Consider the following 22490-nt stretch of genomic DNA (forward strand, 5'->3'; position numbering starts at 1 on the left):
ATCTGGCAACTCTGAGGACATGGTATGTGGGGGCCACACTCAGACGTTTCTGTGTAACCAACTCCCTCTGCAAGGGCCCGTCAGCCTTGCAAAACCCCATTTCCACTCACCAAACTCAAAAGGGGGCTCAGTCCAGTGAAGGTTATGACATTACTATTAGAGAAAGATGTTACAGCATTAGGAGATTAAAGTCTTTGTCAAAAGTTGATTAAACCTATCAACACTGCATTTGCTGGCCAAACAGCTTAGTAAAAAATACGTAGTAATGGCAGACATGCAAAAATGTTCGACTGGGGATCTGGCATTTAGCAATCATTCCCCACCACAACACAGAGAAGACAGCAGCAGGATGAAGGACACAACCTTCTTCTCAAGGCAGCTTTTCCCTCAGGAAATGGAATCACAAGGGGATGGAACAACATCCCAGTAAAATAAAAAGGGAAGAAAGTACACACTGTTGTGCACCCACCAGAGTAGAACAAAATAAAAGTATGCATTTACAAGTTTTCTGTACATCTAAAACTGCCCTATAAAAAAGCTAAAAAGATATTGGCAAGCACCTAAACATATGAAAATCGATCTCTTCAATAATGTCTATATCAGAGAGAACGGACAGAACAACACAACAGGAAACTATAAAAAAATAGAAACATCGCATTATCAGAACCGAGGAATCACTCCAAAGAGGTGCTGAGGGCGGGCTGCACTGAAAAGACACATTAAAGGTACAGAAAGGAAGACACTGAACAAAGAAACGAGGCGCACCCCTCCCAAAGGGAAAGGGACACAACACAAAAGAAAAAAGAAAAAGCAACCAAGCTAGTGTATTTTCTCAACCCAGCAATGATGTTATCCAGCACCCGTCACTAAGCAAGGACCAGCAGGCCCAGCTTCCTCCCACACCCCGGGCTGGCAGGCGCTGGCTGTGGCAGGACCAGGGCTGGGACTCAGGGCTTCCCGGCCTCCTGTCACATCCCCTCCCAGCAGGAGACAGGAGGGGAGGGGTGGAAGGATGTCCTGGTCAGCACAGGCTCAATCCAGCTGGACCAGGTACAAGAGCTCCACAAATCCTCCCTTCAAAGGAAGGCTCTTCAACGCCATACTGACTGAGCAAACAGAAGCAATGTCCATCTTGAGAATCATTATCGTGCCCCAGGAGCACAAAACCAGTGGCACCCATTCAACTCAACTTAAACAGTATTGATTAGGCACTGGCTAGGGGTCAGGCTAGGCCAAGCACAGTAAGTCCCCCATGCACAAGGGGCAGAGGGAGCCGCGACAGCAATGGGCAGAACAGCAGTGAGATGCCCTCTCTACTGGGGTGGACTCACGGGGACTCCACTGAAGCGTTAGAAAGCGTAGGCCATAAAAAGAGCATTTATCGCTATCGTCATTCTACCCACAGATTTAAAATGACAGCAAATATTAACAAAGAACAGAATGCACTAATAAACAATGGACAAGCACTGGTGTCACTCCCCTTAAAAGGCTGAGGCAAGAAAATCTCCCACCACACTTTATAGAGACAAGAGAGAGGATAAATTAATTCCATATTGTTTACAGGTGATGATTTTAACTTCAAAGAGATCATTTAGAGATCTCCAATCCCCCCAAATTAAATTTGGTTACGAATACATAATAAAAAAACAGCAATTACGTTTATAATCTCAACATCAAAATCATTACCACTTGAATATCACTTTAACTAGAAACATGGGACTTAGTAAAAAAAAATGATAAATACTCTAATAAGAAAGGCTGAACCCAGCCATTACATGGAGCTCACGTGACATGGGCCACACAGCTGTACGGCTGAAGAAAACGGCCTGCATCCTCTGGGACTACTTCAGAGTCACAGTAATTTATCTGGTCCATTTAGCAAGCAAAAAGACTCTCCCCTCATCTCCACTAAAAAACGTAAAGATATAATTCACATACTCTAACATTCATCCTTTTATTTATTTTTTATTTTTAAATACATTTTTATTGATTTTTTACAGAGAGGAAGGGAGAGAGATACAGAGTTAGAAACATCGATCAGCTGCCTCCTGCACATCTCCTACTGGGGATGTGCCCGCAACCCAGGAACATGCCCTTGACCGGAATCGAACCTGGGACCTTTGAGTCCGCAGGCCGACGCTCTATCCACTGAGCCAAACCGGTTTCAGCACATTCATCCTTTTAAAAAATATTTTTATTGACTTCAGAGAGGAAGGGAGAGGAAGAGAGATAGAAATATCAATGATGAGAAAGAATCATTGATCAGCTAGCTGCCTCCTGCATGCCCCCTACTGGGGATCGAGCCCGCAACCAGACATGCGCCCTGACCGAGAATTGAACCATGACCTCCTGGTTCACAAGTCAACACTCAACCACTGAGCCACGCGGCTGGGCTAACATTCACCCTTTTAATATGTAAAATTCATTGGGTTTTAGTAAATTCGTAAGTTTGTGTAACCATCACCACTATGCAATTGCACGTTTTCATCACCCTAGAAAGACCTGAGCCATTACCAGTCACTCCCCAGCTCCCCTCCTACAGATCCTAAGAACCACCAATGTGTTTTCTGTTTCTATGCCTTCTCTCACTGAACTTGATTTCAAGGTTCACCCATGTGTACCAGTGAGATAGGCTGAGCTTTTCTCAAACGATGGGAATGCCCTTCAGTTATTTTCTTAAGCCTCTCCTGGATATGCTTCAAGTTTCTTTTCAAGCACTCACTGCCCAAAGAGCTGCCCGCCCACCTGCGCCTGCTGAGACCAGCCCTGTTCTGTGTCTGTGTGAAGAACCCAGGCCTGGATAAGTCCAATCCAGCAGCAGTTCAGGGAACCATTTTCTTTTAAGTTTTTATTTATTGATTTGTTTGTTTGTTTGTTTTAGAGAGAGAGTGGAGGGGAGTGGGGGGGGGGGGGAGAGGTACTGTTACGCTTATTTATGCATTCATTGGTTGATTCTAGTATGTACCCTGACTACAGATGGAACCTGCAACCTTGGCGTATTGGAGACGACGCTCTAGCTAACCAAGCTATCAGGCCAGGGCGCCAGAATCTTCACTAGTGACTGCTCCCTTGGTGCACCAAGCTCCCTTTCTCCTCCCCTCTACCTTGTTTTCAGTAAACTTCTTCTTTTGAATCTGTTTCATCTCCTCTTGATTTCTATCTTGAGGGGCAAGACACCAGCACTTCTCTTATTGCCAAATACTATCCTGTTATATGAATGGACCACACTGCATTTATTCATTCATCTGTTAATGGACATACAGGTGGTTTCCACTTTGGGGCAGTTATGAATAATTCCGTTGTAACTTATGTATGTTTTTGTGTAAACACATGCTTTTAATTCCTTTGGGCATATACATAGGAGTAAACAGATGGGACTTGTTAACTCTATGTTTAACATTTTTTAAAAAAATATATTTTATTGATTTTTTTACAGAGAGGAAGGGAGAGGGATAGAGAGCTAGAAACATCGATGAGAGAGAAACATTGATCAGCTGCCTCCTGCACACTCCCTACTGGGGTATGTGCCCAAAACCAAGGTACATGCCCTTGATTGGAGTCGAACCCGGGACCCTTCAGTCCGCAGGCTGACGCTCTATCCACTGAGCCAAACCGATCAGGGCTATGTTTAACACTTTGAGGAACTGCCAGACTATTTGCCAAAGCAGATGCACCATTTTTCATTCCACCAGCAAAGTGTGAATTTTGATTTCTCTACATCCTCACCAACACTTGATATTGTCTGTCTTCTGATTTTAGCCATTCTAATGGGTGTGAGATCTCCTCCCATTAAAAGTCTATATATAACAGCCTAAGCGACCAAATGACTGGTCGACCAGTCGCTATGACACCAGGGGGCAGACGCTCAATGCAGGAGCTGCCCCCTGGTGGTCAGTGCGCTCCCACAGCCAACCTCCCATGGCCGGCCAAACCCCTATCAGCCCCGATCAAGGGGCCGGCCGGCCTCCTCAATCAGCCCAGATTGCCGGCCAGGCCGAGGGACCCCACCCGTGCATGAATTCATGCACCAGGCCTCTAGTAAATTAATATTAGTAACAATAATAGCTATTACTCTCATAATTATCTGTAAACATATTATTTCACTTAATGCCTACAAGTATATCAAAGTTTTCAGGAGAAATGACATTTCCATTTTATGAACAAAGAAACCAAGGCTCCAAGAGGCCAAGGCCTATTTTGGGTCGAGGGACATCTAGAACTCTGGGCCATCCAGACCCCTCACGCCAGCTCCTATCACTGCACTAGTGATATATCCAGAGTAAACAAAGAACTCTGACATGTCAATAAGGAAAAGGCAGACACCCCACAGAAACACTGGCCAAGGCTCTTCACAAGCGGCTCCAAATGGGGAAATGCAAATCAGCACCAGGCCAGCAAGGAAGACAAGATCAGAAAGGCTAGAATTTAACACAGAAAGTGCCCCTTTGGGTGGGGAGGATGGTAAGAACCAGGAATACCCACACTGCAAGTGCAACCACCCTGGAAATTGCCTATCCTCCACTCACCAGAAAGCCCAGCCCGTGCCATCCACACGCATGCGTACAAGTGGTACAGAGGCCAACAGCTCAAACCTGGGGAGGGAAGCATGGTGAGTGCACAAGAGCTCTACCAGCAACGAACGTCGACAATCTGCAAATTCAGGCAACAGCACCTCATGACACAAAACGCTGAGTGAACACACAAAACCTGTGGATGGACTGCTGTGCAGGGTGGGGAACCTTCTTTCTGCCAGGGGCCATCTGGATATTTATAACATCATCTGCGGCCATACGAAATTATCAACTTAAACATTAGCCTGTTCTATTTGGTCAAACATTTAATTAACTCGCCCCTAATGCCTTGGCAGGGTCAGACCAAATGATTTCACAGGCCACACGTACCCCACCCCTGGCCTACAGTAAGTCAAAAATAGGGAAATTCAGAGCCCAAATCATTCATTACCCCTGGACAAAAGCCAACGTGCCCCCAGGCTGGATATACCCCAGGGAGCCAATCCCTCCTTACTAAGGAGACAGAGGCACCAGAGACCAGATGAAAGATCAACTTCCATAAATGCACTTCAGCAAAAACCTGCTACAAGAGCGCAAGGTCCCATCAGGAAGGGGGACAAGAAACAAGCTGCAGTCCCCCAGGCCACTGCGCCCCAGCACCCAGCCACACAGGCTTGCTGGCAGCTGGAGAGAACCAAGGGAAGCCCCTACAGCAAGTATGTCAAACTCTGTGGCCCACAACGAATGTTTTTGCAGCCCAGACAATATAATGGTATATAAGAAATGGTTTAATAAAAATTTTGTAATTTTTACAATATCCTGTTATACATAACTAGAGGCCCGGTGCACAAAAATTTGTACACTCAGGGGGGAGGTGGGGTCCCTCAGCCCGGCCTGTGCCCTCTCGCAGTCTGGGACTCCTCAGGAGATAACGACCTGCTGGCTTAGGCCTGCTCCTGGGTGGCAGAGGGCAGGCCTAATCCCTAGGTGCAGCCCCTGGTCGGGCTCAGAGCAGGGCCGATTGGGGAATTAGGGCGCCGCCCCGTCATGCACAGAGCAGGGCGGATTGGGAGGTTGCTATGCCACCCTCAGTCACGCTCAGGGTAGGGCCGAATGGGGGGTTGGGGCACCGCCCCCTGTCACACTCAAGGCAGGGTCGATGGGGAGGTTGCGGCGCCACCCCGTCACGCACAGAGCAGGGCCGATCAGGGGGTTGGGGAGTTCCCCCCTGTCACTCACAGAGCAGGGCCCTTCAGGGGGTTGGGGAGCTCCCCCCTGTCATGCACAGAGCAGGGCCGATCAGGGGGTTGGGGGTGCCGCCACTGTCACACTCAGGGCAGGGCCGATGGGGAGGTTATGGCTCTACCCCATCACATACAGAGCAGGGCCCGTGGGGTGGGGGGGTTGGGGCGCTGCACCCTGTCACACACAGAGCCGCAGGGCGATCAGGAGGTTGGGGAGCTCCCCCCTATCAGGCACAGAGCAGGGCCGATCAGGGGGTTGGGGCGCCTTCCTCTGTCAGGAACAGAGCAGGGCAGATAGGGAGGTTGTGGCCCCGCCCCCTGTCACACACAGAGCCACAGGGCAATCGGGGGTTTGGGCGCTGCCCCCTGTCATGCTGATCCCGGTGCCGGGAGACCTCGGGGCTCCGCTGATCCCGGTGCTGGGAGGCATATTACCCTTTTACTGTATAGAATAGAGGCCTGGTGCATGGGTGGGGGCTGGCTGGTTTGCCCTGAAGGGTGTCCCGGGTCAGGGTGGGGGTCCCCACTGGGGTGCCTGGCCAGCCTGGATGAGGGGATGATGGCTGTTTGCAGCTGGTCACACCCCCTTCAGGGTGGGGGTCCCCACTGGGGTGCCTGGCCAGTCTGGGTGAGGGGCTGAGGGCTGTTTTCAGGCTGGGACTGAAGCTCCCAACTGCTCCTTTTTTTCTTTTCTTTTCTTTTTTATTCTGAGCCAGCTTTAGCTCTGAGGCTCCAGCTCTTAGGCCTCCGCTCCTGAAAGCAGGTATCTGGTTTGTTTAGGTTCTACAATCGAAACTCTGTATCAGCTCCAGCTCTGAGATCCCAGCTAGCTGAAAGCTGGTTTCTGGGGTTTTGTTTAGCTTCTATTTTTGTAACTATGTTTCAAACTGCCAGCTCAGAGGCCTGCAGCGGCCTGCGGGGACCGTTGGAGTCCTCCGTCACTGAAGCAAGCAAGCCTCATGTTAGTTTCAAGCTGCCTGGCTGCTGGCCGCCATCTTGGCTGGCAGTTAATTTGCATATCGCCCTGATTAGCCAATGGGAAGGGTAGCGGTCGTACGCCAATTACCATGTTTCTCTTTTATTAGATAGGATTATTAATAATGAACTACAACGTTTGCTAATGACTGATTACTATAATTGTGTTGCATTCATTTCCCTTACGCGCAGGCGCACCATTTCTCTCCACTAATACTAGCAGTGAATATTTTAGCAGCGGATGGCCATGTCATTAGTCTTGGACTGACTTGTTTGGTATGCGCAACAGGAAACATTTTGCTTTTGGAGAGCAAGAAAAATAGGTTTATTTGCTTTACGCTTATTTATTTGTGAAGTTATTCATTGTCTGGTAAGCTAATGTTCAAGAAAAATTTTTAATTTTTATTAAAATGTTCTATTATTTTATGTTAACAATGACTCATTTATTTCAGCCCTTTGTAGTCAGCATGTCTCTATCGAAATAAACCTACGTTTCTATGAAAATGGAAGCTTTTGTTTTTTTGTGGCCACATAAACTTAAACGGTTTATTTGGCCCGTGGTAGCCTTTGAGTTTGACATGCTTGCCCTGCAGACACCTGAGCAGACAACCAGGTCCGGGGAGAGGGCATGAGAGGGGCTCTCGACCGCAATCAACGGGAAGGCACCCAGGGAGGCCACCCTAAGGCCCCACGGGAAGTTCCGAGGCACCCAGAAACAAAGTGGCTCAGCAGGGCCAGCTCAGCTCTCTGCCCCCAGGTTCCCACCAGGCCCTCTGCACCCTCCCAGCTCTGAGGGGTCAAGGGAGATAGAACAGCTGGGAGAGGCCATGGAGGGGGGCCCTAGCCCATGCCTATGCACTTCACAGTCTGTGCTAACGGGAGCCTATTAACTTCTCTCTTGGGAGGGATCTCCTTCCACAAGTAAGAAACTGAACTCTGAGAACAAACAACTCCACATCTTTTCCCAATGGAACCACCACAAAGACAGGAAAGAGGCAGAAGAGGTTGAAAGGCAAAACCAGGATCAGGACCCACAGCCTCACTCACTGCTCAGCTGCCTGAGCCTCAGAATCACCCAGGGAGTCGGAAACAACCATTCCAGGTGCAGGCACACGCGCCAGCCGGCCCTGCCCAGCCTTGGGGTCTGGGCCTGGAGTCTGGAATGTGCTGGCTAGGCCAGGCCTGCTTCGCGGATTTATGGAGATTCTCTCCCTCCTGGCACTCAACCCCTCCCTGGGTGCTGGGTAACTGACATGGCAGAGAAGAGGCTGGCCTTTTTGCCAGGGAACCGGGGGGCTGTCTGTGTGTCCATTCTGGACATGGGGAGATGGGCCTACCTCACAGGAATTGACAAAAAAGGTGAGAGCTCAGAACTTCACGCCTGGGTGTTCACGTAGCTGTGATCCTGAGCGCCAGACATGGGAACCCCGAGGTCCCCCAGAGGGAGGTGCTAGTGACTCGGGCACGGTGCTCACAGAAAACCAACCACCAACATGGGCAACTCCATGCATCTCAGAGGAGCCAGATACAAAAGCCACCTGGGAACAGCTGTCAGCACAGATGTCAAGAACAGAGTCTGACCATACAGTGAGGTTGCAGGGCCCCTGGGCGGGGAGGGACTGGAAGGCACATGAGGATGACCCTCAGCAGGGGGCACCCACAGGAGCCCAACAACCTGCGTCTTCTTACCAGTGAATTATTTATTCCCCATTTTAAAATGAGAGCTGCTGACAAGACAGAATCATCTGGGCAGCAGCCAGAGTCGCTCCAGAAGCATCTGTCCCTGGAGGTGAGAGGCCCTGACAGTGCAGCCCGCGATGGAAGAGGTGCTCACTCCACCTCAGAGAGACCCCCACATCCCAACAGGCAGTGGCTGGGTCTCCTGGGCAAATAGGGACGGGCCAGCAGGGGCTGCAGGAGCAGCTTCCTGGAGCCTCTGGGAGGGAAACCACTGGGGGTGGGAGGGGTGTCCAAGCTCCCACGTAAGACACAACCTTCTGGAGGGCTACAAACTGTGTGAGTCCCCACTGGGTCCCCATCAGGCCACATCTCAGAGCCAGGAGGTCACCAGGGGGCCAGAGGGTCTGCCCCGGGGGCAGCAGGAACAGTGCCGAGGGCTACCCAGGGACCTTCCCTGCACACCTCCCTTAGTAATGCCTCCTGAGGCTGGCACTCTACCATTTCAGTTCACAAACACAGACTGGGGCCTGGGGGTGGCAAGGCCCGACACCCAGATACACAGTGCGGGCCAGGATGGCCTCTTACACGGAAGGAACGCAAGCACCTGGGCACCCCATGCCAGGCACTGAGAATCCACACCTGGCAAGTGACAGGTGCTCAGCAAATACCTGTAGATGAACTGGGGGTCAGGGAGGACATGGGGACACTGCAGCGGGGGGTGGCCCACACCACAAGTGGGTGGACGGGAACACCGGGTCCAGGGCATGGACAGTGCCTCCCAGGTCTGCTGGGAAGGCTGAGGGGGCTGCAGGGTCTGGGGGAGAGGTGCTGCAGGCGTCTCCTCTTTACTGCGCCCCCTAGCCAGCAGGACAAAGGCCCAGGGACTCAGAGGCAGAAAGGCCCCCAGCCTCACCCCTCTACCTGGGTGTATCCTCGGCTCACGCACACCTCCAGAGAGACTTCTCCAGGTCCAGCCCAGGGCAGGGGTGGTCGTGACCTCGCAGGGAGATGCAGACACAGAAGTGGGCCCTTCCAACAGCACGTATTCAGGGATGGGGCACCTTCCTGGGCCCCAATGCAGACAAATGCAGAGCAACATTCCACCACATGGGCAGGAAGCCTCCAGATCCCAAAGTAAGCTGCAGGGACAGGATGGGGCTCCCAAACTCATCTCCCCCCGGGGTCCCTTCGGAAGCATGAACACTTCCGCCTCCCTCGACCACCCGTGTCCCATCCTGAGACTGATCTCGGACCCTGAAAGCTCACCAGGTGATCCTGGCCTGCAGAAAATGCCGTATCACACTGGCTTTGCAGGTGCTTCCACTGGAACCTAAGTCAGCCGAGAACTACACAGAGCCAGATGCTCATGGACCTGCCAACCCACAGAAAGGAACACCCATGGCCACCCAAGGAGACTTCAGCTCACCATCCTCAGCCTGCTCATCCCATCCCCTCCCACCTGGCTGAGAAGCTCCAAGAAGAACCCCCAGACCCACTCCCTCCTCCCTTGCTCTGAGGGGATGCCCTGGGCAGACAGGTGTGGTGGGTGGCACTGAGCCCCTGGGCATGTTTGGAGGCAGCTTGGGAAGGCGTGGCTGTGTCCCCAAGGAGACAGAGAGTGCCATCGCACTTGATCGTCACAACAGCAGGCAAAGTAGAAAGTTCACCACTCCCATTTCATAGGCGAACAAACCGAGGCTCAATGAGGTCAGATGATTTGCCTGGTTGGCACCACAGGGCTTCTCACTCCAAAAAGTTTCCCTCTTCCCAGAGCTGGGGTGTCCCAGGAGGGGTGAAATGTGCTGGAGAAAGAGTGGGTCAAGGATGGAGCTGGACCCCAAGAAGGCCCAAAAGGCTCACCTAGCAGGTGGGCAGGGAGGAACCTGGGAAGGCTGCTCCGGCCCTTGCAGGAGAGGGCAAGTTCCTCCTGGAAATGGGGGGCAGGCTAGAGGCTGGGCACACCGGCACACCCTACCTGGTGGACAGCCCTCACCCATCAGACCAGTGTGCCAAGAATCCACAGCCATCCCAGTCCTAACAGGGTCACGTGTCTGATGTCTATCCTCTCCATTGGCCTGGCCTCCCCACTGTGTGGCTTCCAGCTTCAGTTTCCCTTCAGAGCACTTACATGCTGGCTGAGGGAATCAAAGACTGGGCTGTGACAGTTATCACACACCACTCGCCATGTTTGTCCCATCTGCCCACGTCCATCCCACCGTCTGCTGCACCCCAGCTGCCTGGGGCAGCGTCCAAGCACTAAGCTGCTTTTAGAAAACTGGCATCCACGCTTGGGCAGGAGAGATTTAGGCAGAATTGGGTGCTATTCAGAGAAGATTACACCCTAATTGCCTCAATGGCAGCAGACAGGCTTCTGGCCAGCTGAGCCCCGGGGCTGGAGGCAGGCTCCACAGACCCTGGCTCTTCCACTCAGGGACACAGAGGCCAATCCGAGGGCCTGGGGACAAGCCACCATCTTCCTCAGCAGCTGGCTGTCTGACAAAACCTCCATTCAACGGCCTGCAGTCAGGGCAGGAGGGACAGCTGTCCAGCTCCATTTGTCCCAGGCCTGAGGATGGCTAGGACAGGGCAGCCGGGACTGTGCGGGCTGGAAGCCCCAGGACAGCAGCCCAGTTGGAGTGGCCGGGCTTTTTCACTTCATCTCTAACCTCAGCGCATTTTAGGAAGGGACACTCAGCAAGCTTCAAGGGAGTGCCCAGAGACTGTAATTCAGTCCATGTCCCTGTAATGAGTTCTGCGGCTGGCCTCGGGGCGGGCGTGGAGCCCAAGAAGTGGGGTGGCTGCGATGCTCACAGGTCCCTCCAGGGGCTCCAGTAGGTGGATGGACCTGTCAACAGCTGCAGCCAGGGTGAAAGAAAAGGTCTCAGGGACCAAGAGTGCCCCACGTCTGGCATTCTGTCATAGTCACCCTCGTAGGGTCAGTCCCAGATGCCCCAGGGACTAAGATCACCTGACATTAGGGGCTCCCAGACCTTGAGGAAATGAGGACCCTGACATGAAAAGAGAGGAGAAACAGGCTCAGGGAGGGACAGCCCGGACCCTGAGCTAAAGCCAGGTATCTAGTCTCCCAGCCTCAACCCTCCAACCCGAACACCCGCAAGTTGCCCAGAGGGGCAAGGCCTGCAGACCCTTCCTGAGCCACACCTGTCGCCTCCAGGGTCAAATGCAAAGGTAGTGCGTTAGGCAGCTTGCTAGTGGTGTCCCAGGAGGGAAGTCAGCCCAAACAGAAGTCTCGTGCCCGCCTTACAGACACGGAGGAGAGAAGCCTCACACTTGTCCTCTGTTGAGAATCTGACCAACTATATTCTAGTGATTTTTCTTTCCTTCTTTTTTTAAAAAATCCTCACCCAAGGATGTTTTTACTGACTTTTTTAGAGAGAGGGAAGAGGGAGAGAGAGGAACATCAATCGGTTGCCCCTGATGTGCACGCCCTGACCGGGAATCGAACCCGCAACCTTTTGGTGTATGGGATGATACTCCAGCCAACTCAGCCACTCAGCCAGGGCATGATTTTTCTTTTTAACCATTTGCATTCTACTACTTTTTCTCAAGACGAGAGAAAATTTTTTTTAAAAAGGAGCCATCATCAATTGATGGTGACCAGGACCAACCCTGCAGTCTGGGGCTGTAGACCCGGCTGCAGACCCCAGGGTGTGCAGTCACACAATCAACACCACAGGGCTGAAGAGAACGCATCGTCAGTGACGCAGAAAACAGACAGAAACCCAATAAAACTAGTAACACACAACCAGGAGCAGGCTGCGGCAAAAGGACAATCACACAGATCAGTGGGACAGAAAACGGGATCAGGGGCCAGGAGCAGCCACATACACAGCCAACTAACTGTTTATACAGGAGCAAAAGCAGTTTCATTGAGAAACTGCAATAAATGGTACTAGCCATTCACATGCAAAACCAACCGAATCTGGACACAGATCTTAAACCTTTCACAAAAACTACTTGAAATGAACCACAGACCTAAATGTGAAATACAAAACTATGTCTAAATAAAAACATAGGCAAAAATCTATGTGACCTTGGGTTTGGTGATGAAGCATGATCTGCAAAATGGTATTAAATTAAAAACTACTCTGTACACAACACTGTTAAAAGAATGAAAAGACAAGCCAAGAATTACTTGCAAAGTAAAACTTATGCCCTAACAAACATGTGCACTAGATGCTTACAGCAATTTTCTTAATAATGCCCCAATCTGGAGGCAACCAAGATGCCCGGTCTGAAAGGATAAACAAACTATGTGGTACATCTAGACCAGGGTTGGGGGACGTCCAGTCCCGAAATCATTTGGTCTGGCCCTGCCAAGGCATGAGGGGTGAGTTAATTAAATGTCTGACCAAATATAGCAGGCTAATTTTTTTTAGTTGATAATTTTATATGGCCGGGATATATTATAAATATCCAAATGGCCCTTGACAGAAAAAAGGGGCCCCTAGTCTTGATCAAGACAATGAAATATTATTCTGTGATTTTTTTTTTTTAAAAAAATGCTATCAAGCCCTAGCTGGTATGGCTCAGTGGATAGAGCATCGGCCTGCGGACTGGATTCGATGCTCCTGGGGGGTCCTGGGTTTGATTCCAGTCAAGGGCACATGCCTTGGCTGCGGGCTCCATCCCCAGTGGCAGGTGTGCAGAAGGCAGCTGATCAATGATTCTCATCATTGATGTTTCTATCTCTCTCTCCCTCTCCCTTCCTCTCTGAAATAAATAAATAAATAAATAAATAAATAAATAAATAAATAAATATATTAAAGAAAAAAAAAGGCTATCAAATCACATAACAACACCGATGAATCTTAAACACATATTGCTAAGTGAAAGAAGCCAGTCTGAAAAGGCTATGTACTGCATGATTCCAATGATGTGATATTCTGGAAAGAGCGAAACTGTGGAGACAGTAAAAGATCAGCAGTTTTCAGGGGTTTGTGGAGGGAGGGTGTTGCATAGGTGAAGCACAGGAGATTATATATATGTATACACACACACACACACACACACACACACACATAAATATTGATTTCAGAGAGGAAGGGAGGAGAGAGATAGAAACATCAATGATGAGAGAGAATCATTGATCGGCTGCCTCCTGCACACTCCCTACTGGGGGGGGGGGGGGGTCAAGCCCGCAACCCAGGCAAGTGCCCTTGACCAGAAATGAACCTGGGACCCTTCAGTCCGCAGGCCGACACTCTATCCATTGAGCCAAACCGGCCAGGGCAGAAGATTTTTTTAAGGTAACAAAACAATTCTGTGTGATACTTTAATGGTAGACAAATGACACTGCATCTGTCAAAACCCAGATGATGTTACAGCCCAAAGAGTAGGTGCAACCTTTTTAAAAGTCACTTAGGAGGTCAGTGGATCCCAGGATGAAATGTTGAATGTGGTAAAATAATCGCACTGTATTACAGATGGATAAAACCACTTCACTAAAGGGAATGGGGCATAGAGTGCTGCATAAGTAACTTATTAGGAAATAAGTAGAGTGTGTGAGACCAAAGCAAAGGAAGCTGCTCATACGACTCTAGTCTAGTTGGTAAACTGTTCCCCAAGGGGGTTCAGGTCAGCAGTTGGGACAGCACTGTGAGTGTGCAGGAACAGAATGGTTGCAGCACTATGGCCAGGGGGAGACAGGGCTGGAGACATGAGGATGAGCTCAGGTCAGCTTCATACACACACAAGTGGCTACATCTACAAGTGTTCATAGACATGTGCAGAGGACACACATCTACCCCCAGGCTGTCGGCTGAGGGCCGGGAAGCAGTGACCGTCCCGGCTACTTGGAGCTGATCCACGACGGGGCAGGGATGTAAAGGAGGAGCCTGGAGCACCTTCCTGTGCTGGAAAGTAAGGAGGTGCTGAGAAAGGAAGGGAGAGAGGGAGGAAGAGGGGGAATCACCACAGGCATCTCAAAGGGGCACAGGAGCCAAATGAAAGAGCTTCCAAGGACCAAATCAGAAACAAGTTGAGCAACCAAGTAAAGCAGCATTGGATTTTAACAAACATAAACATCCATGAGCCCACACCGATATGAATGAATGGATGAATAAAGAAAGCAGCAGGGCTCCCATGCAGAAAAATTCCAAATAATGTCCGAGGATGCCCTCCAGGAGGAGAGCCGGCGCACAGTTTGGAACGGGGAAAGGACCTTTCCGGCACAGACACTGACAAACACCTCAGCCAGGCGTCCAGGCCACCCTCGCCGGGAAGTCACTGACCCTGACCGGACGGATGCGGGAGATGGCACTGCACCTCTGTGTCTTCCTCCCCTGACCCACAACCCTCTTCCAATTACAAGAAAAATATCAGACAAATCCGAAACGAGGGACATTCAACACAACACCTGACCAGTCCTCCTCACAACTGTCTAAGTCACCAAAAACAACAAAAGTCTGAGAAACTTTCACAACCAAGAAGAACCTGAGGAGACAGGACAACTGCCCTGTGGGGTCACGGACCGATCCTGGAGTAGGAAAAGAACAGCAGATAAAAACCAAGGCTATCTACACACATGTGAACTTCAGTGAAGAAAGAGGCATGGCCGCTGGCTAACCACGCTCCGGTAAGATGCTGGTGGCAAGAGGACCTCTCTGCTAGCTTCACAACTGCTCTGTAAGTCTCAAAGTTTTCTAAAGGAGCTTAATGTTAAAAACCAACTGGAAAAGGCAGCACAGTGTAGCATGTGTTAAACGATTTAAAAAGACACAAATGCTGCAACACACATGGCACTGTATCCTGACAAGGCCGCGTGCCGGGGCTGAGGCGTCTCGGGGGGAGTGGGCCTTCTGAAAGGGATGCAAAGTTGCACCAGATCTGGGTGGGTGGGTCACTGGGTCAGGTTCTATGCTCACCTGGTGTGCTCTGGGGACAAAAATCTCACATAAGCAAATGCTAAATTCTCATTATGCTCACACTGTTCCCGCAAATATCATCCACTCTGGAACAAATTGGCACTTTTCTTTTTTTTAAATCCTCACCTGAAGATATTTTTCCATTGATTTTTAGAGAGAGTGGGAGAGAGAAAGAGAAACATCGATGTGAGAGAAACACATCGATTGGTTGCCTCCTGCACAAGCCACAACCAGGGCCCAGGCCGGGAATGAACCTGCAACCGAGGTCCATGCCCTTGACCGGAATCGAACCCAGGACCCTTCAGTCCACAGGCTGATGCCTATCAACTGAGCCAAACTGGCTAGGGCACAATTGGCACTTTCTAAACAAGTGTTACAGCAGAACTGAGTGCTTCACGGAAGAAGATATAAATCAATCCCGCAAACACCATTTCTCCCCCAGAACACTGGCCACAGGATAAAGGCCACCACAGGTGCTGGTGAGAACGCAGACGGCTCTGGGACTGCTCGGGGCTTGCCCTCCCAGAAGGGGTGGAACATCCGCAGCCCCAGCATCTGCACCAGGTAACACGGTGACTGATGGCAGGCGAGGCTTTGGGTCAGGATTGTAGACAGTCTTTCTGGCACACCCCCTTCCTGGGGCCAGTGTCCCTCTGACCACCCAGGTCACATTTTACAGCTCTCAGGGAATCACTCTGGCTGGTGGGACAATTTGGACCCTGCAGCAAGTGCAGGATGGGGGGTGAGGGGCAAGGAGGGAAGAGAGAGCCCAGGCAATCCCAGGCAGCAAACCACAGGAGCCTGCAGAATGAGGTCCCGGTCCCCCCTATGCCATCACTGAGAGGGAAGCGGCCCACTACCAGGGCTTCAGGGACGCACTGGCCGACACCGAGGCCCAGGGAGGGCACCACTCAGGGTCACATCAAGCATTGCTAGCACACAGCATGGGCTGTCACCCTCACGCTTCGGGCCCCAGCATCCCCTCCTGTGGAATGAAGATAAGAGCCTCCCTCCTGGTTCAGAGAGAGCTGGCAGCTCTCAGCATCACAGTCAGAACAAACCCAATGGGTGACCAAGGGCCCCTGCAGGCACAAGTAGGTGCCATAAGGCTGGTGTCCTGACTAGATGGGGGACGACAACCCAGCAACCCAAGAACCAGGCCACATATCAACTGAAGGCATCATTCTGGCCAACTTTTTTAAAAAGAGAAAGTTAAGAAAAGATAAGAGTGTGTGTCAGTCCTGAATGGAGCTGGAAGCGCAGCTCTAGGTTTCCAACAGGGAGGCAGGAGGGGCGACTGCCAGACAGGCTCACAAGGCTCTGTCCATAAAGCGGCAAGGCCTTCTGCATGGAGTAGACCCGGATGCAAACAGAACAACTGCAAAGCTGCCTTTATGAGCCAAAAATGGGGAATCCAGACAATGACCGGATAGGAGACAGCATTAAGGAATCATTATTAATTCTGTCAGGTGTGAAAATTCACCTACGGTTATCCTATCTAATAAAAGGGTAATATGCAAATTGACCCTAAAAGTGGAACGACCGGTCACTATGATGCTCACTGACCACCAGGGGACAGACGCTCAATGCAGGAGCTGCCCCCTGGTGGTCAGTGCGCTCCCACAGGGGGAGCTCTGCTCAGCCACAAGTCGGGCTCACGGCTGTAAGTGCAGCACCTCCTCAGCAGCACTAAGGATGTCCGACGGCGGCTTGGGTCCACCTAAGCCGCAGTCGGACATCCCCCAAGGGCTCCCAGGTTGCCAGAGGGATGTCTGACTGCCAGCTTAGGCCCATTCCCCTGGGAAGTCCCAGACTGCGAAGGGTGCAGGCCGGGCTGAGGGAACTCCCCAGAGTGCATAAATTTTTGTGCACCAGGCCTCTAGTGTTTTATAAAAAAAGAGTTATTTCTCAGCACAACACACCAATGTACTTACAGAGGAAGTGAGGCAAAGAGATGGCGGAGAGACATATTCCCTCTGCTCTGGTTATACTTACAACTTCCCCTAAATAAGGTGGAAGCATTATGAGGGAAGCAATGCAGAAAACTGTCTTTAAAAAAGCAAATCCTTGAAATACAAACCACACAATTATTTTGCCTGATACAACAGACTCAAAGTGCATGGTGCCTTCTGAACTATGGAAACTCCTGTCTTTATCCACTTGAATGAAACCTGCTTTTCTGCAACTCTGTGCTTTTTAAAAAACGACTGCTGCAAATGCTCAGTCCACCTCCCATGGCAGAGCACAGCAGGCTGGCAGGGTTTAATGCCCAGGACAGCAGCTGGACAGCCACACAGGGCCTGGGAGGGCCTCATGTGTCAGAGCCTGCAGGGTCCGGGCCAGCCCTGGCCATAGGACCTCTTCACCTCACTGTCTAAGAAGAAACCAAATCTTTCTTTACCCCCAATATGTGTAGGGGCCTTTCACCCAGCGTCCTGATATGGCGAAGGTCTAAGGGGTGACTGCCCCAAACTGAGGAGGGGAAGCTGACCTCCTTTGCAGGAAGTGATGAGGGGGCGCGGCAGGAGCCCATGCTGGTCTGGCCGTGGCTCTGTTCCAGGCAGCTGCTCAGGCCCAGGGAGCCTCAGCCACCAACCCCCTACCCGCCACCCCCACAGGCTCAGGTGCACCAACCCATGCAGTGACCTGCACCCTTGCGACCCATCCTGGCTCCAGTGGGCAGAGCTGCTCGTCGAGGGCCACACAGCTAAGGGCCCAGCAGGATCCAACCCTTCCTGGAGCCAGTGTGAAAACCACAGCCTCGTGCAGCACAGGCAGCACCTCCTCGCCTCCCAGGCAAAAGCCACCTTTGGGCCACAGGCTCCTGGTCCCAGGCCTGGCCACCTGCTGCCCTTCCTGTAGGAAAGCAGCTCCGCCAGTGTGCCAGTCTTGAGTCCAAGGCCATACCTGGGGACGTTGAGGCGCACAGCTGCTCCCCCCCAGGCCGGCAGATGGAAGCAGCCCAGGTGCCGTGGCAGTCAGTCTCGGCGCTTTTAAAAGTGAGGAGCCCAAGAGGGATTCACAAACCTCTGCCCGACACACCCTCCGCTTGTGGGACAGCAGGGAGTGTCAGCAGTACAGCCTCAGTGAGCCCTGGAGTCGCAGCCTTTGGACATCTGTAGCTGCCTCTCCTGGCTGGAGACCAGCAGGGCCACATCAGCACCTCAGGGTTCCCCAGCCCCCCCAAGTCGTGCCTCTTCATGCCAACAGCAGAACGTACACCCAGCTCCGGCTCCAAAAGCTCTTGGCCTCTCCCTGCGCTCCAGCCCCAAGGACTCTGCTCCGAGGTCCAGGGCACTCTCAGTGGGCGGGAGAGCCCTCCAGGCTTCAGCCAAAGCAGGGCTCTTCCTGTCCCACGCAGACACTGAGGAGGCTGGGCCCCACACAGAGGCCTCCAGTTGCCCTGCCCTCCTCAGCAGGTGCCTGCCCTTTTAAGACAGGCTGCCGGGGCTCCTAGCCTTGAGCAAAACACACCTCTGCACCTGCCTCAGTTTTCCCATCTATACAATGGCTATAAGAAGGTAGTAACCCAAGGGCTGGTATGAGTCAGTGGGGCCTAGAGAGGCTACGACAGGAGCAGCTCAGCTGCAGGGGTGAGACCAAGTGGCTGCGCTCACCCACCCCATCTGGCGGTGACTTCTGCAAACACATGGGTTGGGGAATCGGTGCCAAGGACCCCTTCCCACGTAGTTTGAGCTGCGGAGCCTTCCTTAGTCGCTCCCACCCAGTCTACCTCAGTCTACCTCAGTCTCCCCATCCTCTGCGAGAGATTATAAAAGGGAGGGAAGGGAGCAAAGGGGACAGAGTAGCTGCTCTCATCAGCTCTGCCCCAACCCTCCTGGTTGCTGAGCCTGCAGGACAGGAGGGATGACGGATGAGTGTTGGGAGCTGGGCTCAGGCAAGTCCAGAGGGGGTGGCAGAGGAGGCTCAGAAGCATCCGGCAGTGAGGGCAGCACAGGCTGGGCCAGCTGGAGGCCCCAGGCAGCAGGCTGGGGATGCCCTCTGGGAGATGCAGTGGGGACGCTACAGATCACACCAAGCCAAGGAGCAGAGTTGGTGGCTGTGGGAACAGCAGGGAGGGGATCCAGGCCTGAGAGGTAGAGGGAAGGAGCTGAGGCCACTAACCAGCAAGTGTAAGCACTTCCTGTGTGCCGGGCAGGCATTATGCCCAGTCTATGAGACGCCAGAGCTCACCAAACTGCACCCACTGCTTCCCCAAGATGTATATATATCACACACTCAAGATCCTGAGGTGGGAGAGAGGGCGTCCAGACCTGTCTTCTCACTCTCCCTGGGAGCCAAGAGATGGTGGGGCTGACACTGCATCAGGAACCTGCCCCTGGCCTGTGGCATGCCTTCTCACCCTCCACCACCCCCCCCCTCGCCCCCTGGTGAGGACCACCTACTTCTGGCACTTACCTAACCCTACCAGACAGGAGCTCCCACCCAATGCCTGCACCCTGCCAGACAGCTTCCCTCCCTCAAACATGGTATTACCTACAAATGTTGGACAGGAGTACAGGCAATTCTGTTTGCAGCATAATTTGTTAGTAACTGAATCCACTTTAATTCAATGAATTTTTAAAAGAATTAAGATAGTTCACTTCTCTACAGGAGAAAAAAATGGGCCCAACAAATTCAGGGTGGGGTAAAAATAGGTTTACAGCTGTTCACATGAAAAATAATATAATAACTAATAGTAATACAAGATTAAACTGTTTTACATACTCACAACTGTAAACCTACTTTTGCCCCACTCAGTATTATCTACTTAAATGTTGATTTTTAAAATAAGAGACAGTGTTTCCAAGTACGAAATGGGCACAAAATAAATAGGTTGACAAGAGCCTGTACTGGTACAGGCATGAGTGAACTGGTGCAAGCTTTCTGGCAACATCTCCTGAACAGATCATCTTCCTCCAGCTTCTGCCAGAACTTCCCACCCGCAATGGGGGAAACTGAACCCAGGGCAGCAGAGCGACATGTCCAAGGCCATGTGGCCAGTGCACGCAGGAGCCAGGAGGGGACAGCAAGCAGGCAGGCACCTGAAGGAACTGTAGAAACTGACCCACCTTCCAGACACACCCACTGAACGGAGCCAAGGTGCTTGCACTGGCCAAAAGGTTTGTCCACAATGGAAAAGAGCTAACAAACGAAAGGTCCCTGAGCGGGAAGCAGTTCTCTCTGCAATCATGGGTCCAGGCCTTCTTACAGGGTCACGAAGGCAAGCTTGTGAGCACAAGAGGGGGGCTGAGTGCTGTGGGGGTGAGTCCCATCCAGGGAGACCCCGGGTGCATCCCCCCCACTCCCCAAATGGAACCCTTGTTGGAGGGGCCACATGTTATGCCTCTTGAAGATCCAGTGTCAGCCAAGCCTGGCTCAAAGGAGCCCCAATACTCGCTGACAGATGTCAGGACCTGGGGTGAGTGAGCGGCCACCTGCCTTCCCGCCCGCCCGTGTCAGTCGTTTACTGATGCTAACCTGAGCACCTACTCTGCCAGGCATGGCTTCCTCTATCCGCTCCTCCCCGCCTTCACAAGAGGGCTCTACTGGACTCCCCAGTGAGGCAGGGAGGCTCTGACCAGTCCAGGCACCCGTCCCCGGCCACTAGGAGTGGTGGTGCCAGGAGGTGGGGGTTGGGGGAAGCAGCTGGCATGGTGGATCCCAGGATCAAGGGCCAAGAGCCCGCCGGGACAAGGGGAGAGTCAGGTGGGGAAGGGGCACCCTGTCGGGGAAACTGACACCATGCCCCGCCTTTTCAAGCCTTATGGGTGGGCCATGCTGCAGAGAGGAAGCCAAGGCCCCGTCCTCCTCGCTCCCGCACAGGCTGGGGAGAAGCTGGTGTTTGGGTCACTAGCACACTTCCCGCAGGGCTGCCCGAGGACCTGACTCCTCACCCCGGAGGGAAAATCCGGGACACACGCAGAGCGGCCCGTCCCGTCTACAGGGAGAGCCGGGGGCGCGCCCACACAGGAAGTGGGCGGAAAAAGCAGGCTTCCCGGGCAGTGGGGGGAATGGTGGGAGAGCTGACTCCGGGACAGGCCCCCGACACAGGCCGCGACCGCCGCAGGCCAGGCCACCTGCCCGGCACCAGCCCTGCCGAAGGCAGCTGCCCCGCCTGGGAAGGGCGATGCAGGGCCGGGCTTTTCTCGGCGCTCATCCCTCGCCCACACCCTCCCCCAACCCGGGAGGCCGAGCACCGCAGGAAAACACCACCCACCGTGCCCAGGCCCGCCACCAGGCGCAGGCAGGCCGCGCACGCACCCCTGGCGCCCGGGGCGGCCCGGCGAGGGGTCAGCTGAGGGCGGGGTGGGGGGCCGGGCGGGGCGTCGCACCTCCTTGAGCTGCTCCATCTCGCCGCGGATGGCCTCGTAATCCACCTCGAGCTCCTCGAACTGCAGCTTGAGCTGGTGCTTCTCCTCGAGCACCGCCAGCCCGTACTCGGCCGCCTGGATCTTCTCGCGCGTGGTCTCGGCCAGCTCGTGCGACAGCCGCTTCACCTCGGCGCGCAGCCACTCGGGCTGCGCCTCCATCACCAGCCGCGCGTACTCCTCCTCCTCCGACGGCGCCGACATGGTGGCCGCGGGCCGGCTCACGCTGCTGCCACCGGGCTCACACCCGGCTCCCGTCCGCTGGCCACCGCCCAGCCCGACGGCGCCCGGGCCGCCGCACAGCCGCAGTGCGCTCCCCGCCGCGCGGGGCGATGTGGGAGCCGTAGTCCCGCCCGCGCGACCGCCAAGCTCGTGTGGACACGAGCCCGCCCGTCCCGGCCCTTGATTGGCCGGCCGGCGCCGCGGCTCCTCCCAAGCCCATCGCCGCGGCCGCCGCCGCCCGGGATATTCTGGGCGCCGTAGTCCCGCCCGCACGCCGCCTACCAGGACCGTCATGCCCGCGCCTGCCCGCCCCCGGCCGTGATTGGCCCGCGAGGCCGCCGTCGCAGAGCCGGAAGTGTGCTGTTCTCCTGCCCGCCCCCGGCCGTGATTGGCCCTCGAGGCCGCCGTCGCAGAGCCGGAAGTGTGCTGTTCTCCTGCCCGCTCCCAGGCCAGGCCTCAGCCCCACCCTCTGCGGGACCCGGTTTCCGAGGCGGCGGGACGGGCGCGCCCTGACGTGCCCGCGGTTCGCCTGGGACGCCCGGGAGGTGCGCCAGTTCTGGCCGCGCAGCCTGGCCCTCGTGTCGCGGCTGGTGCCCCTTC

The 22490-nt window shown here is 53.4% G+C and overlaps 1 protein-coding gene across 2 annotated transcripts in view; it reads right to left on the reverse strand.

Moving 5' to 3' along the window:
- Nucleotides 1–21932, reverse strand: part of BICD2 (BICD cargo adaptor 2) — a 60676-nt gene extending 38744 nt beyond the window's left edge. For both annotated transcript variants that reach the window (XM_081103454.1, XM_081103453.1), the window contains exon 1: nucleotides 21633–21932. In XM_081103454.1, the coding sequence (XP_080959580.1) occupies nucleotides 21633–21872 (240 nt within the window). In that variant the 5' untranslated portion in view covers nucleotides 21873–21932. The remainder of the gene's footprint in view (nucleotides 1–21632) is intronic.
- Nucleotides 21933–22490: the final 558 nt, after the last annotated feature.

The sequence above is a fragment of the Myotis nattereri genome (genome assembly GCF_964212035.1).
Source record: "Myotis nattereri genome assembly, chromosome: 12".
NCBI lineage: Eukaryota > Metazoa > Chordata > Mammalia > Chiroptera > Vespertilionidae > Myotis > Myotis nattereri.